A 16,554-nucleotide genomic window follows, 5' to 3' on the forward strand; every position below is an offset into this window, starting at 1 on the left:
AACTATTTCTCCTTTCCATTCTTGACTCCTCGTCCTTCCCCACTGTCTAGTACTGGCACTCAGGTTAACTGTGTGCAGAAAGCTGGATCAGAGTATTGATCCTGCTGCAAACCACAGTGGGTTTGCAGCAAAATAATTTGTTTTACTGGGTTAATTTTCAGCCAGGTCAATTCCCTGATGCAATCATTTTGTATGGCTACACGGGGGTTGGTTCCCTCACTGATAGATAGGTGCCTTAGAGAAGAGTGAGATTGCTCTTTGTGAAAGACAGGCAGACTCAGGTTTCATAAAATGTTTTATGAAACTACTCCTCAGTGATGTTAGGCAGCAGAGCATTCCAGCTCCATTCTAGATTATTTTAGAACTTAAATACATCCAGAAAATTCTGTAACATTGAACAATTTTGACAACTGCTAGTTTCAATTCTTGGTCACTTTGTGGTTTTGCTTTTATTTAAAGACAGATTTTTGATTGGTATTTCCATAGAGCAGATAATATCTTCATGCCAGCTTTAGCTAGCTAAAAGATGCTGTCATGCCTCATACACCCAATTATGGACATCTGCTGGTGAAAGGAAACATCTGTAACTCTCAATTTAGTGATGTCTGTTTGACATGATTTAGGGACTTCAGCAGGTTGGTTAAGTTAGAGGAGTCCAGAAATGTCTTGTGAAGAACAGAAAATAGAATGGTGTTCTAGAGAATAGTGCTACAGGATGGAGAGAAAAGTAATTAGAGTGCAAATGACACCAAGTGTGGAGTTCATGTTATGGAAGAGAGTGGTAGGACTAGAAGGCATTTGGTTCATTTGGTTTAGTTTCATTCATGTTCTATAGTCTCAGGTAACTAAACTGCAATTTGCATGAACTGCTCTCTTTTTGGATAAAATTACATCATAAAATGCATAGAAGAAGGGCCCCTCGGTTATTCTTGTTTAAAAGACCTGCCTAAGAGTTCCCTTCTTTTCAACAAAGTTTTAAATTCTGCTGCTATGTTACTCATTATTTTCTTTTTATATGGGAAACACATTTCTCAGATATAAAGAATCCATCTGGACCTTTTGTTTCTGCACTTAATGAGCACGACATTTTGACAACTGGGTAACAAGCAAATAGAGCTAGACCAGTTTCTTACTTAGGCCACAGTTCTGCAATTAGTTCCACATGAATTAATCCCTGCACTAGTACAAAGCCTCACTGAGGCTGGTAAGGGTTTCTGAGGCTGCTATAAGAACTAGTCCTTACGCTATGCTTTAAGGGCTTGATTATGTGTTACACTACCATCCAAGCAGTACAAAGTGACCTAAGATGCTTTTTTGAATTAATATTATTGGTAGTGAGAGTGAGTTTCTGAAGTTCTGTGTAAACCTGTTGAGCCAAAAATTATCTTTTTTTTTGTCCTAACGTGCTCTGTGAATAATTACAGGGTTTCCAAGGACTGCAGTTTTCAGAAGGAATTTCTGCAATGTGAAAAAAAATGTGCCCTGGTAGTCTATTATGTTGAAATGGGTCAACACACAACAGCTACTAATATCTTAGCACTGCTATTGATCTGTATGCAGTCATGCCCAAGACATGAAAACCTGCCTCTGAACTCAGTTTCCCTGCTTGAAATATAGATACACTAGTAGTTGTTTTAGAGATATTACTGAAAATTGATTAAGTTCACACAGAACAAGAAGAAATTTAGACAAATTGTAGGGTTTGATAATGAATGCAGGATGGTACGATTTTACCAGTCCCTCTTGATTTTAGAATAAATTAAGATTGAACTTTATTTTCTGTTTTGAGCAAGAATAACTAGATAGTGGGTATAATATCCCATTTGACAAAGTTTAATTAACAAAATTCTTGAAACAGAAAACTTAAATTTGGTAAGGCAACTTTTCTTCTTTGAATTAGCTTCTTAGTACTAACATTCACAGGCTTGAAACAATGAGATAGTAGCACACAATAATGATGGAAAAATATGCATAATGACAAAGCATCAAAATAAAGTGCTGGACCAAGACCTGGTAGGAGGTACTTAAAATTTGGAAGGTGTGAAGAATTCCAACAACCATCCACTACTTTGTGTATGGCAGGAGTTTTAGTGCTTCCCAAGACTGGAAAGATCACGTATTGGAACTGGCCTTTCTCAGCAAAAGTTTCAAGTTTCAGGTTAATTCTGAAAATTGTAATGAGACAAAGCCTCGTGTGAAACAAACTCCCACAACCTGTTGTGCAGGTTTCTGTGTACCCTTTGTAACAGAAAAGATCAACTAATCAACACTATCAGAGCCTGACTTCTCAGATGGCTAATAGTGCACAATTTCTTCACTGCAGGGAAGAGTAGATTTAGCAACAGAATTTGGACTTTTTCTGGTCAAAAAAAGCAGTAGTGCCTGTCTAAGTTAACAAGCTGAATTCTATACATGTGTTTGATGCATAATAGAACCACATTGTTGAATAGTTTATACAGCTCATAATAAAAAAGCAAATCAGCTTAGAGTTATAAAATTATTTTTGAGGTGTTCTTGTCAGTGATATAGTTAAGTTTATAGAAAAACTTGTTTGTAGATAATCATTATGATAATCAGAATAATCTAACAAGATAAATAATTTTATTGCATTGATTTTGTACCTATGTAGATGTTCAACATTAAATTCAGTATGTTTGAACACAGTGAAGAGGGATTTAAAACTTGCAAGGAGCAGAAGGTGAAAATAATTCTGGCAGCTAGGACAATGGGACGGAAATGGAAAAATGATAGTTATTAGATTTGGAATTATGTATTCCAAAAATAGGAACATATTGATGAATGGCCTAAGGTCTTCACTTCTAGGTGTTGGGCACCAGAGATGAAACAATAAAGTCTTCATGTCAGATATTAAAAACTATATACTTGTATGGCTAAAAAAACCCATAGAACCTTCTATAGTGTCTTAAGTGGATTAACATCAAAGTGTGATGAAGTAAGCAATGAAAACAGGGTCTAAAGTAGCAAGACAAAAATACTTTTGTAATACAAATTTTTTTTGGAGCAGATATATTATGGAGATGGCTTGTTTTTAAAAAATAAAAATTAAAAAAAAAAAATACAATTTCCTTAATTGTATTTGAAAATGACCTTCAAAATGCTCATTGTAGAAAATGAAGATCTTAATTATGTCCAAAAAATGCTCTGGTCTCAGAATAGTGGAGGGCTGTTTCACATGACTCTTTGTGTTGCCCATGAAATGGGTGGCACACCTACACATGCGTTTAAAACACATTAATTAAAAAAATCCTAAACTATAACTCTTAGAAAATGTGAGCTTTATGCACATTTAAACATCCATGCAAGAATTCTAGGGAAGCTTCTGTCTATCCTTCTGGTCCACTTAGAAGAATTATATATATAAATTTAATAAAAAGCGAAGATCGCTTTATTCATTACTTCAAATAATTAATTATTTTAAGTCTAAGTTATGGAAATGAATTCTTATGAGCTATAGTCTCTATCGTATTTCAGAATCACACAGCAATTAAGACCATGCAATTATTTCATGTTTATATTTGTTTACAACGCCCCTGCTCTCTGCCACATTTTCAAGCAAGAAGTGCAGAATTCTGACTTGTACTTCTCAATTGACCAAACATTTAAATATATTTAAAGAGGAAATCACTATGTGTTATATCAATGTCTTTATCAGTGCTTGCCAGTTCAATCAGAACACACTGCTGAAGAGTTATATACACTTCTGCTTTTTACTGTAAATCTCAGAACACTCTTAAATGAGGTCCATCAATATACTTTCCTTTACTATATGAGGAACAGAATTATTTTTTCTTTTCAGGCAGGAAATAGAAAACTTTAAAAATAACTGGAAAAAACCCCAAAACCTTACACTGAGTAGAATGCTGTTCTAAACTAACAGCTGTTAATAGTTCAGTTCCAGAAAACCTTGTAACCAGAAGCAAATAACATTTTGTTCTAAAGCAGCAATTGGCAAGAGCCATGAAGGGAATCAGGCTTCTACCAGTTTAATGGGACATTGTATATTTTTGTTAGCTGCACAGCCATTTCATTCCTACATTCCTGCAGAGCTCTGGAATGACTGCTTTTGTTCTTTGGGTCATTTGTTATTGCTTAATTTACCATTTTGTTCTGACACCTTTTCTTCTAGCAGCCAGTTTACGATAAGTCCACAACTGTATTTACTTGAGACAAGCAGGTAAATTGATTCTCCAGTGATAAGGAATACTTCAAGCTGCCGGCAAAATCCCTTTCTTAATTTCTTTCCTTGCTTGCCACAAGTGACACAGTTTGCTCAGCACAACTTTGATTTTCATGGCTTTTGTTCCATAATTTCATACTGAGTCTTCACCCCCTGGTACACCTGGTGTGTCACCCCCGCTTCCTTGCTTTCTGGTTTTCCTTATGTAGGTAGGAAGACACATTCCCTTTGAAACCATTTTATTGAACATAAATGCCAGGTTATAACTGCATGATGACACTGCAGCAGAGAGATGTGGGACGTGTGCTCCAAGTTGCCCTGTTAGAATCTATATTAAAGTGGAATATCTGTTGACTTGGACACAAGCATCTACCTCTCATTTGCATGAGACATATTGTGAGTGGAGTCATGGGAGAAATAATGTGAAAGAGCTACATATTCTAGACATGACTGGAATCCAGAAAAGATCTGGGATCTGCAAAAAGGGAAATGTCCAGAAAAAAGCAAGCGCATAGCAAAGTAAGAATGATGTTGATGTCAGAGAGCTGTCCATGGCATCAAAAGAGAGGTCAGTGTGTTACCTTTGCTCAGGACCACAGGAGTGTCTTGGTGCTCTCAGCTGTGCTGGGGAGACACAGAGTCAGAGTTCTACAGCCACACTGCCTCAGGAGCACCTCTCCCTGAGCCTGACCCTGAAGGTTTGCTTTATTCTGTAGGAGAGATTATTTTCCCCAAAAACCCCGCACCAGCTATAATTTGCAAAGATGCAGAGATGTTTTATAGTAAACATGTATTGTTGACCTTTAGAGCACTTAATTCCCAGCTCAGATTTAGTCAAACATGCCTGACACCTCCTGCCCAGCTCTGGAGGAGCCTGAATTCCTGAAACACCTTCATGGCTATAGCTATAAAGCACTTGCATGTTGCCTTTAGTTGCATCTCCTGCTTGGATTTCGTGGGCAGAAAGCATGCAGGTGGAAAGGGGAGTCTGAAGCTGTAGGAGCTGTTGTAACAAAGCAATAAGCAAAAGCACCATTTGACCAGATGCTGCCTAAACTGGACACCAAATTTGAGGATATAACAGTTTCTGAGTGCTGTTAAAAAGGCTTTTTAGAAACCACTGAAATTTGTCCTTTGCTATTTCTTTGCTGTAGTGTTAGACTCATACACTTTTTCCCTTTTGTCTCTTGTTGTTTGGCTCATTTGCCTGTCTTCCCCAATTAGGAGGTAATTTTGTTCCTTTCAGAACATGCCCAAAAAATTGTTCTCTTTTTATCCAACTTCAACTACTCTGTTTGCCTTTAAATGTTTTTTAGTTTTTTTTTTTTGCTTCTTTTTCTTGATCTGTTTCTGTATTTATCTCTTGTTTGTAATCTTTGATTTCTCACTTTTTTAAAAAATATTTTTTATTTTATTTTATTTTTAAGACATACAATTGCAGGGCATTAGTGGAGGCTTTGGAACGAAGAGTTTTCACTGCTGGCACTGAAGCAGACTGTTCTTAATGGAATAGGGACATTATTCATTATTTCATCCTCAGACAAGAGTCTTCATTGAAAGATTAACTATGCCTAGTTTATGTAGTCTTCTTACTCTCTGAGCTATGTTTTAAAAATTACTTTTGATCCAAAAAATAACAAATAATTCCACCAACATACAGAAATAATATCTTATTTGCACATACAAAAGCTCAGACATTCACAATATATATCAAATTATATTTTATATAGTATCATTTAGAATTAAGGTACTACTTAGTGCTTTACAAAGTTACTGTAATAACTGTTCCTTTCATGCCTAGCTTTGCTGCTTCATGTTCATGACTAAAGTTGATGTACGTACTCTGATAAAATATAGATCAAAACAGAAAACTGCTCTCCCGAAGTTTACAGGGTCCTTTTCCTGCTTCACATTTCTTTCTTTGCTCTTTTTCTTTGGCTGGAAGCTGACATACTCCTTACCAACACTGAATTCTAGTTCTCCTTACTGTGGTTTCAGCTGCCCATTATTTTGTCTTTTTGACAGGAGTTGCACAGACGAATCGCAGACAGTGAGACTGAGATCACTCAGGTCCAAGAACTCTGTGCAAACATGTACAGAAAACAGAGCCCAACTCTGAGTAAATTTTTGTGTAGTTTGACAGAGATCTTGAAGTTGGATATGGACAGTTGCCTTTGTTTTTTTAAATTCCAGCTTGGACACATTTTAGGCTGGACTGTCTTCATATACAGTTTAGCACCACCCTTAGCAGGACATTCAAGTTATGCATACAGATCTTTATGGAGTTAGTCCAACTTTAAATTCCTACAAAACCACCTGCTAATTTAGCTTAGTGTTGATAGTCTAAACCTGTAAATGACTTGACACTGAGGTTTAAATATTTTGTTGAATCAAGATATGCCCAGGCCAGAACTACTTGGATCATGGAACATACCACATGGCAGACGTGGTTAATGGATTTCTTTTCTGTCCAGTATTTTGCTGAGACGTGCAAACAACCTGGATAGACTCAGAGGGAGCATTTCCTCTTGTAGAATACAAGATTTTTACCAGATCAGGTGTAAGCCTTATTGTAACACATTTTTTAAAAATACTTTTTTGGTGAATTCTTTCCATAAGAAAATCAGTCTCATGGCTGAAATTCATGGAATTGTGTTACCATTTTCTAAAAAAAAGATCTAGGATGCTTTCAGTCCCTAGCTGTTTGATTATGAGCCCCTTTATCCCTAAAATCCTCAGTATGACTGTGAAGCTATTGGCAAATAGAACCTCCCATTTATTTATTTTACTTGCCAACAGCCTTTTCCAACATATGGATTTCCATAAGTATGTCATTTCAGTTGATTAAAAATAGGTATCATGCTTTACTTCTTGTGAGTTAACTCATCTGAAAGATATGCTGTAGTATAGATGGTTAATTTAGACACAGCCTCCCTACAGGTAGTGACACCTCTCAGTGTTAGGTGTTACTCTGAATGGCAGAATTTTCCTGTCTGAAAGGTCACCAAAATGGCACAGGGAAACTTGCACCTGCAATAATACTTAATTACACAGTAAGTGACCTTTCAAGTCCCTCCAGGCCATAAAAAAAACCAAAAAACCACAAATACACTTTAATTCTGGAAATCTATAAAGTTAATGGGCACTGCTCCATTTGCTTTGGAAGACTCCTCAGTTCTCACCCTTCTGTTGTGTTTTTTTCTGAACTGCCATGATCTAAACATCTATTTGCCTAATTCCAGGCTAAGTCCTGAGGAACTAGCAACTGAACACAGCTGTCACACGGAATGCACAGAATCATCTGGGCTTGGGATACCCTGTATCCCTGTTCTTGCTCAAAGGATCACTTTGCAGCCTGGGGCTCCCTGTTATAGGTGAGCATTTTAGTCAATAGGTTAAACACAGTCCTGCCTTTGCTCTCTTGGAGTATGTATTCGTCCTTAGAAGTCCTACATTTCCCTCTGTCTAATAACACAGCTTTGAAAGGAATGGTGGAATTGCCTCCTCCTGTAACTTGCCTTTTGAGAGGAAAGAACAACCTAGCTTCTCAAAACCTGCTGACACCATTCCCAAGGGGAGGACTCTTGGGTTTCTGCATTTCCACTGGATGAAAATATCTGGCATGATCCTGACTCAGAAAGGAGTGGGAGTAGGAATGCAAACCTGTTCAGTTTTTTGTTATTTGTTTGTTTGTTTGTTTGTTTGTTTTTTTGATTGATTGCTTGTGCTCCTCCTGGAAGGTGTTAGGGGGTTACATGCTTAGGTCATGCAGTTCCCCATTGAGTCTCCTTGCTCCAGCTCATGCACTGAAAGGACACACAGCCCTGAAATTTAGATTCCATGGGCAGCTTCCTTTGCTTGCATTTTAGGCTTTGAAGAACTTTGAAGAACTTGACTGCACGTCCACATCTAATGTATGGATTCCCATGTCAAAAATTTTTTTAGAAGACATCAAAACATATGTAGTAGAGTTACATGTCAATTACTTTTAGTTAGTACTCCCTGGCATTCCCTGATTATTGGTCCTGTAGAATTGCCCAAAGGCAACTATTTTCCTTTGATTCAGCCCCTGTGCATGGCAAAACCAAAGCATTTACTAGAGCCAGTTTGAGGGGCCAGATTATGTTGCAGTGTAAATAATGCTTAAAATTTAATTCCCATCTTTTATAGACTTTGTTTTGAATAAATCAATTTTTAATTATACCAAGTCACAGTAAAAGGTGTAAAACAAGCACACACTTTATAACTTTCAAGCTCATTTCTATTTATGGTCTTCTATCCATGACAATAGAAAATATATACCCATGTTAAATTTCAAGCAAGATATTGCATTTTTTTAAATGTTGAGATTTCAAAAGGTGAATATAACTCATGCTAAGAGAAAGGACATGGGAGAATAATCAGGGAGTATGAGGAGCAGTAGCATTTTGTTACTGTCCTGATTCTCCTGTGACCCTTCTAGCATTCTTTGCCTCTTTTCTAGCATTTAATTATTTTCCTTTTCATTGTTCTACAGCTCATCAAACCTATTATTTCACTCTTTTATTTTAAAAAGTCTCATGAAACCTAGAAGCAAAATAAGTTTCTCTTGAATGGATTTTAAAGGATTACATACCCTGTGGTTTCATAGTGTTGATTGAAAATGCAAACACTGGCTATACAGCTTCAAGTCTGATGGGTTAACATAAATGCAATAATCAGCTTTTACTAAAATTCTTCAGAAATAATTGCCATTTATTCTTTGACTATTTTCCATATTTTCGTTCCTACTACATACTATATATATATATTTTGTAGCCATGAATAGTTTAAGACTTCTTGGTGAGGAGCCTAGTTGCTCTCCAACATACGTTGCAGACACCATAGAATACTCTGAACACTCTGAACAACAGAGATGGATAAATTGGTATAGGAGTCAGAAATTTCTTATTGCTCCTTTCTAAGTACTTTTTTATCATCACTTGCATTGCCTTATTGCTCCAAAGCTCCAGTTAAACTGAACTTTAATACTCTGTGAAAAAAATATGTTTTGATATATGCTAGATCTCATTGAATCATAGAACCACTGAGGATGGAAAAGACCTCTGAGTTCACCAAGTTCAACTCTTAACCCAGCACTGCCAAGTCCACCACTAAACCATGTCCCCAAAGTGTCACATCTATACAGCTTTTAAATATCTCCAGGGATGGTGGCTCCCCTGCTTCCCAGGGCAGACTGTTTCAGTGTTTGACAACCTCAATGAAGGAATTTTTCCTAATATCCAAACTAAACCTCCTCTGACACATCTTTAGACCTTTTCCTCTAGTCCTGCTATCTGTAAGAGCCTGGTCCCCACCTGCCTACACCCTCCTTTCAGGCAGTTGTAGAGTGACAGTTGTAGATCCCCTCTGAACTTCCTTTTCTGCAGGATGAACACTCCCAGCTCCCTCAGCTGCTCCTCACAGGACTTGTGCTCCAGACCCTGTCCCAGCTCCATGGTCTGTCTCTGGACTACTCCAGCCCCTCAGTGTCTGCCTTGTTGTAAGTTTGCTTACCATAAGATTACTGGGTTGTAATCAAAAATGAAATTAAATACAAAATCTTGAGGAAATGCACAGCAGACAGAAGGAATTGTGACGATTGTCAGAGGATAAATACAACTAATGTGACTACATGGATTATTTTATGAAGCTAATGATTTCCAAACACCTGATTTTCCTTTAACAAGGCATGAAAAATTAAAAAAAAAAGTTTAGTATATGTCAGCTACTTATCTAAAATCTACGCTACAGTACAGTACAAATTATGCCAATGTCTACATTTATATCATGCTTTTTTTAGCAGCCTTTTCAACATCTAGAGTATCTAGCAACTTTGTTTATTTCTCTTTAATATTGGATTTATTTGTACAACTTTTTAAATGCACTTAAAGTTAAGCAGTTTATGAAAACATTTTTTCTATGATATCATAGAATCTCTTGAAACTTTCAGATGCCTGGCTATTTCAAGAAATTTTGTCATCATTTTAAGCTAAACAAATGAAATTTTCAGGAATTCATGAATAGCTGAACATACCGTCTTCAGCCACACCTTCATTGGGGCCAACTCAAAAGCATTTCATCTCCAATGACATCTTGTTCCAGCTTTACAAGTGCTAGTAAGGATCTAACACTGTTAAATATTTACTCAGCATACAAATCACTGGCATCTTGCTCATGGTTTTGTGCTGCCTTGCAGCCACCACAGCAATTATAATTCCTGTCTACTAAAAATTGGAAAGGATTGGCAAGCCCTCATACTAGTTATTTCATGTTGATATGTTTTTTCAGTCCCCTTTCAGGATCAATACGAAAGTTTTCTTGTGAATCCTTGAGATATCCAGTGTTTCAGTTGTAAAATATCTTTGGATAGCATGATGATCATTCTCCTATGGCATTCAGAGAATTTTCTTGTAAAATCTTTGAGCAACTACATCCTACATGTCCCACAGAGTGATTGTCATGCATTTTGCCTAGGAAAACCTTGAATTTTGATTTGTAAGAAGCAGAATTATATATATACATTTGTTCTTAACTTCTAGATAGAATTTTGAGAATCTCAACAGCCTTGTTTCAATCTGTACAAAGAGTGGAGTGAAAGTATGGACTTCTCTGGACTGTTTTGTGACCATTCAGACATACTGCTTTTGAGCACCACTTTGCAATCCACTAATTTGACAATTTAAAGTGTTAGGACAGAAATAAGTTGATTCTTGGCAATTTTTGCATCTTTATTGTGCATTTATGCACAGCTGCTCTCTCCAGAATGTTTTATTGTTATTCAGAAGGTACCCAAGTTTATTGTTGCTACTCTGTGCCATGTAATGCAGTTCAACAATCGTTTCATTTCAGTAACACCAGAATGAATGGTAAGAAATGTGGATTGTGACAATATATTAACATTATTTTATTTTGCAAGTCTGTCAAACTAGAGTAGTGCTCATATTTCACAGTCTGACTTTTACTGCTAGCTTCTTAATGGCAGAGTTAAAGTTCTTTGCATTTCTATACTTTTTCTTCTTTTTGAAAAGAATAGTTTCTTTTGCAGTTTTAAGTGTCACTATGAGTTTCATGGTGTCTGCTTATACTTTTTTTTCCTCCCATAATTGTAACTATTTTTTACTTAAAAAAAAAGTTTTGATTAGCAGATTTTTCAGAATATTAGTTAGGAATATTTTGTCACTCAGTGACAAAGCAATTGTGTTAGGCAGGTTCTTCAGGAGAGCCTTGAGACAGAGTCAGCCTCTGAGTTCAGCATAAAAATAATTTCTCTTTAACTATTAACTACAGTGAACTATTTTTATGTTCTTGCATGTATCCTTTTATTTATTTTTTTTAAATAACTTCTCTCTTTGTGTTTTAACATACTTTTTCACCTAAAACTCAGGTGCCAGAGCTGTTTCTCCGTCAGTGATGGATCTTCACTTTGTCCTCGTGCAAATTTTACCAATGCTGCCTTAGGAATTGCCACACAATATATAGTGAGATCAAACCCCCTTCTCTGGGCGTGTCAGCCTCACTCTTAAGTGGATTCAAAGGTCTCCCAATAGCAGAAAACATGTTGCTTCAACACACAAGGCTGCTGTTTTTGTGGGCATCATCCTGGGGTTTTTTGCCTGCATATCACAGATTTATACCTCGTAGGCCTTTAAAGTGTTGTTCAGGCAGGGAGGCTCCCCAAGATAGGAGAATCTGCCCCTTTGCACAACTTTTCACTGTTGAGATATTGTAAGGGTTTTGTGGGTTTTTTTGCCTTCTGTGTCATGAAGGATCCTCTCAAAACTTTATTTATCTCTTTGCTTTTTTTCCTTGGGGACAAAGGGCAAGGCCTTTATCTCACTTGTCTTCTTCTTGTACTTTTAACTAGGCTTTTTTGGTAAATACACCAGAAAGTTTTGGAATCTCCCACATAGTGCATGCTGTTGCAGAACAGAGGTTGTATGGATTTATCTGTATTTCACACCTATTGTGAGATTGCTGGAAATTTCAGAAGTCTGGCTTCAAGGACACCACCAGTCCTGCATTCCCTCTTCCCTTTGGGGAAACAGGGAGCCAGAGAACAGGGCTGCATCCATCCCCTCCCCCTTCAATGTCCCAGCAAACAACTGCAACATATACCTCTGGCAAAAGGATTTTAGCTAGCTAATTGGAGCTTAATAACTGTGCAAAAACTGCTTTCCATAGTGCTTGCTTCACAACCTGCCTCTGTTCTGCTGAGTCCCTCAATTAAAGAAGCTTTTCTCTACAGAGAACTTCTGAGGATCTCTGCTCAGCAGTGCCCTGTAGCTGAGTCTTTCATTCAAATTCAGAACCCACAGGGGATTCTTTGGTGTTTAGAGTCCTGTCACAGTGTGGCAATGTCTGCATCACTTTTCAGAAAATGGGATGTGAGAATGAAGGCAGGCTGACACAGGATGTATCTGAAAGGAAAGAGTTTTTGGGGACAGGACGATGATCCTTAGTAGTGTGGGAGAGCCTGAGATTTTGCTAGTAATTTGGCTGGAACTTCAAAGTTTGTGAGACTTCCTGCAGACCTTCCATGAGCCACCATGATCCCTACACTACCTTAAAGCACTCCTGGCCATCGTGATATTCCTGATTGACCAGTGGTCAGCCTCACAGATTTGTCTCACATGATTGATTTTATCTATTGGGTCTTGACATGATTGACTACAGAAAACAAATTCATCATATCTTTATGTGAATACAGAGAATGTGAAAAATTGCATCATAATTAACTTGTCGACTATACTTTTCTCCAAGTTTCTCAGAGGGCTTGAGCAAAGTTTTAATTTCCCTAAAAATATTAAAAATTATTATGACAATGAGATAGACAGACCCTGTATATGCAGAAGGTGTAGTATGAAGGACATTCCATGCTTTTTTTTTTAGGGAATAGAGAATAGTTCTAAGTATCTTTCAACATGAATTAAAGCTTCTTGCATCTTCATCACTACATTTTCAATGAATAATTGGATTAGTATGGTAACAGCCAGTGATCTTAGTTTAGAATTCAGTTTAGAATCAGAGTAACAACAGAATGGCTATATGAATATCTATATTTCTCCTTGTCATGTGAATACCAGAAAAACCTCACTCTATTTGCAAAACATCTGCATACAACAGGGAGAATTGTATGTTGTAATTGCCCACTTCATAGCGAAGTGTAAGTTTCCCACTTCAACACAAGCTCAAGTCCCCACTATAAACTACAGTAATGGAACTAAGGTAAGATCCTATGCATTTTACCAAAATCAAGCCTGTTTAGCAAAGAAACAGGAAATGCTCTATTAAAAAAGGCTTTTTAACATTTATCCTTTGCTAAAAGAGACATGAAAAAACGTCTCTGAAGAAATCCTCTCTCTAAATGAAATATTTTCCTCAGTATGGTCTCTATGAAAATTTCTGGACTGACAGCACTAAGAACTGTCACCTGCCTGTTAGATTACAGAGCATTAAGCATTATTTCTTGTAAACAATTCAACCCTGGCCTGAGCATAATTTGGCTTCCACCTAGACTCACATCCAAGCTTCTCAAAGGGGAGAGCCAGTAGTTCTAATTGGTGGGCTAATTCTGCAACATTGATTACAGTCTGCTAGGAAAGGGATCAAGACCACCATCTAATTTTCCACAGATCACCAAACAACCGAGTGATGATTACAACTTAGTCCTTGCCAAACTAGACAGATGGAGTTCAACCACTGAGTGTTTTCCAAACTCTTTAGCCATCTGTTCCCTACTTCTGAGTATTTCCACAACAGCAAAAAACTCTGAAAACCCCAAATATTGCCTTTCATTATCAATAAACCATTAAATTACTGCCCTGATCATATACAGGTACTGCAAAACTACAGCACAAATAACAAATGTAAGAAAATTGTTGAGCTTTTTATGATAATAACAAGAAGACTTTTTCTTCCACATTTTACACTAGATTCATCTACAGGTTCATGAGCAGAATTGGAGCAGCCTGCTCATCCTAGGCTATGAATTTTCATCAGTTCTCCAGCTTGTGTTCCAGTGCCTGTTGATCCTCTGCTGTAGGTGGTAGTGGAGTAGTGGGCAGAGTATCAGTAGTTACCTAAAATTAATTGGAACCAGCAATAACAGCAAAAACACTTGTCCAGTCTACATTTCATTTCCACATTAGCAAATTTTGTGAGAGCCCTACTGGATATAGATGATAGAGAAAAAAATGCAAAAAAACCCTTTTCCCATGCTGCATAGAAAAGTAACAATCAAAGAATTATATTCTTTGTATTTGGACAGTGTTTCCAAACTTTATTGACTTCTCTGCTTTTTCTGATCCTTGTAGATAAAATGCCTAATTTTTTTACCCCTGACATTAATGGACATTTTACCAATAAAATTCTTAGTTACGCTTACTATCAAATACTGTTCATAAATATCAGAAACTGAAATTACTGCTTTAGCAAAAAAAAGTACTTTATTTTACCAATAGGCAAGTTAATATAAATTTCTCCCAGAAAAAGACCACCAAACTGGAAATTAATTTGAAACTGTGCTGATGTGGTATCAAGCAACAATAATGGTACAATCCTAAAATTTCAATTCCTTGAAGAGGTGTAAAAACACAGCAAGCAGACCTCTGCAGAACAGCATTATGAAGTACATTAGGGCCTACATAAGCAAAGGATATAGACCATTATCCTTAGGTGCTTACATATGGTTTTTTATCAACACCATGATCAGATTCACAGTTTTATATTTTAGACTAATGAGAAAAGTGAAAGCCATAGAGTAAAGCCATTAAGTTCTTGCTCACTGTAAAGAGTGGTTATTTCATGAAATATGGTGCCACTTTGAAAATCTCTAGTTAAAGAAAAATTGTCATAAGTGATCATGTAATCATTGAAAGGAAAATTTGTTTTAAAAGTTGCATGGTTTTTCTCAGCAGATTCTCTTTCTAATGGTTATTCAAAGTATGTAGCAATATTTTGAATTTACATTTTTGTGCATTCCAAATCTAAAGGTTGTTTGATGTACTGGATTCCTCTCAGTACATTCTTAAAAGGCATTTAATCAGGTGTTATCTTTCAGTCCTTTGAATAAGTAACATTGCCATTGTTGCCCAAATTGCATCTGAAAGATGCATGTGTAAGATTGTGAGTGGCTGAGGGAGAATAAAGTTAGGTTTGCTTTTATCAAGGGAAAACTGAAAAGATAGAGGCTGTATTTATTAAATGCCTTTGCTTAGAAATGTCTCTTCATTCATTGAGAGTTTCTGTTCATCGTTCAAAGTGTTAATTTTTTTTTAGTTTAGGTGAATAAGTAACTTCTAACTTCCTGAGCATTTTGCTGCAACTGGCTTTAATAGGAAAAGATAAAATTGAAAATGTTCAATTAGTTCAGTAATTGTATCTGATTCTTTAAGAGAAGAATTTGTAAAACAGCTAGTCTGTTTGGCTTTTTTTACAAAAACTCTTCTTAGGAATTACTAGAATAATTTAATGTCTCTTCCTTAGACTTCATGCAGCTGTCAAAGCCAAAACTCTCCAAGCCAGAACATTCTTATCAGTGCAGAAGAATTTGGAAACTCATTTGTAATGCAAATCACCCAGTCACATCGTCATTGTCAAACGCACAGGAGAACAGAATATTCCTACTGAACAAATTACTCACCCAGAATCACAGCAACAACGGTGAAGAGCACAAAGGCATTCCTCATTAAATAACTTTTAACATCGTCCTTTGTTATGCTCTGCACTTTTTTTTTTGCCAAAAGTGTACGTTTCCGGACTCCTTGTTGAATTCGTTCCATCCTACTTCCAGGTTTTGGATCTTCTCCGTTACCTTTAGTCATTTATCTTGCTGAAAGTTTTCTTTTATAATTAACTTCTGTGAGTATCCCTTCAGAAAAGTGGAGGACCCTTTTCAGTGGGAGGTACTGGAGAAACCTGCAAGACAAGAAATATCAAACACTGCAGTAAGATTTTAGGGGAATCATAAGGTATATATTTACACAGAAGAAATATTCTTCATGTTTTAGTAAAACTTATATTGTTCTTAATATCTAAGCAGTTTTTGATGCAAAACCTCAATGACTTTGAAAGAAGGATTATAAGGGCTGATAAGTGTCCCATATCTTCAGAGATTACTCTGAACTGCTGCCATGCTCTAAAACCCAGGAGTAACATTTTTTTTGTATTTGTTATTGATACATAAAAGTAAAATCAGTACAAATCATAGCAACTTATGGTATTATAACATTTAAAACTATCTCTCGGCCTTGTTTTTGTACTTTTTATCAGGCAATTATTATTTGAAAAACAATCTAGCTAACCTTCACATTAACCATTGAAGAGAAATATTTTGC

The 16,554-nt window shown here is 36.6% G+C and overlaps 1 protein-coding gene across 1 annotated transcript in view; it reads right to left on the bottom strand.

Moving 5' to 3' along the window:
• Window positions 1-16,044, bottom strand: part of SLC1A3 (solute carrier family 1 member 3) — a 58,416-nt gene extending 42,372 nt beyond the window's left edge. Inside the window, exon 1 of the mRNA XM_079330087.1 lies at window positions 15,861-16,044. Coding sequence (XP_079186213.1) covers window positions 15,861-16,041 — 181 coding nt within the window. The 5' untranslated portion in view covers window positions 16,042-16,044. The remainder of the gene's footprint in view (window positions 1-15,860) is intronic.
• Window positions 16,045-16,554: the final 510 nt, after the last annotated feature.

This window comes from Erithacus rubecula (assembly GCF_903797595.1).
Source record: "Erithacus rubecula genome assembly, chromosome: Z".
NCBI lineage: Eukaryota > Metazoa > Chordata > Aves > Passeriformes > Muscicapidae > Erithacus > Erithacus rubecula.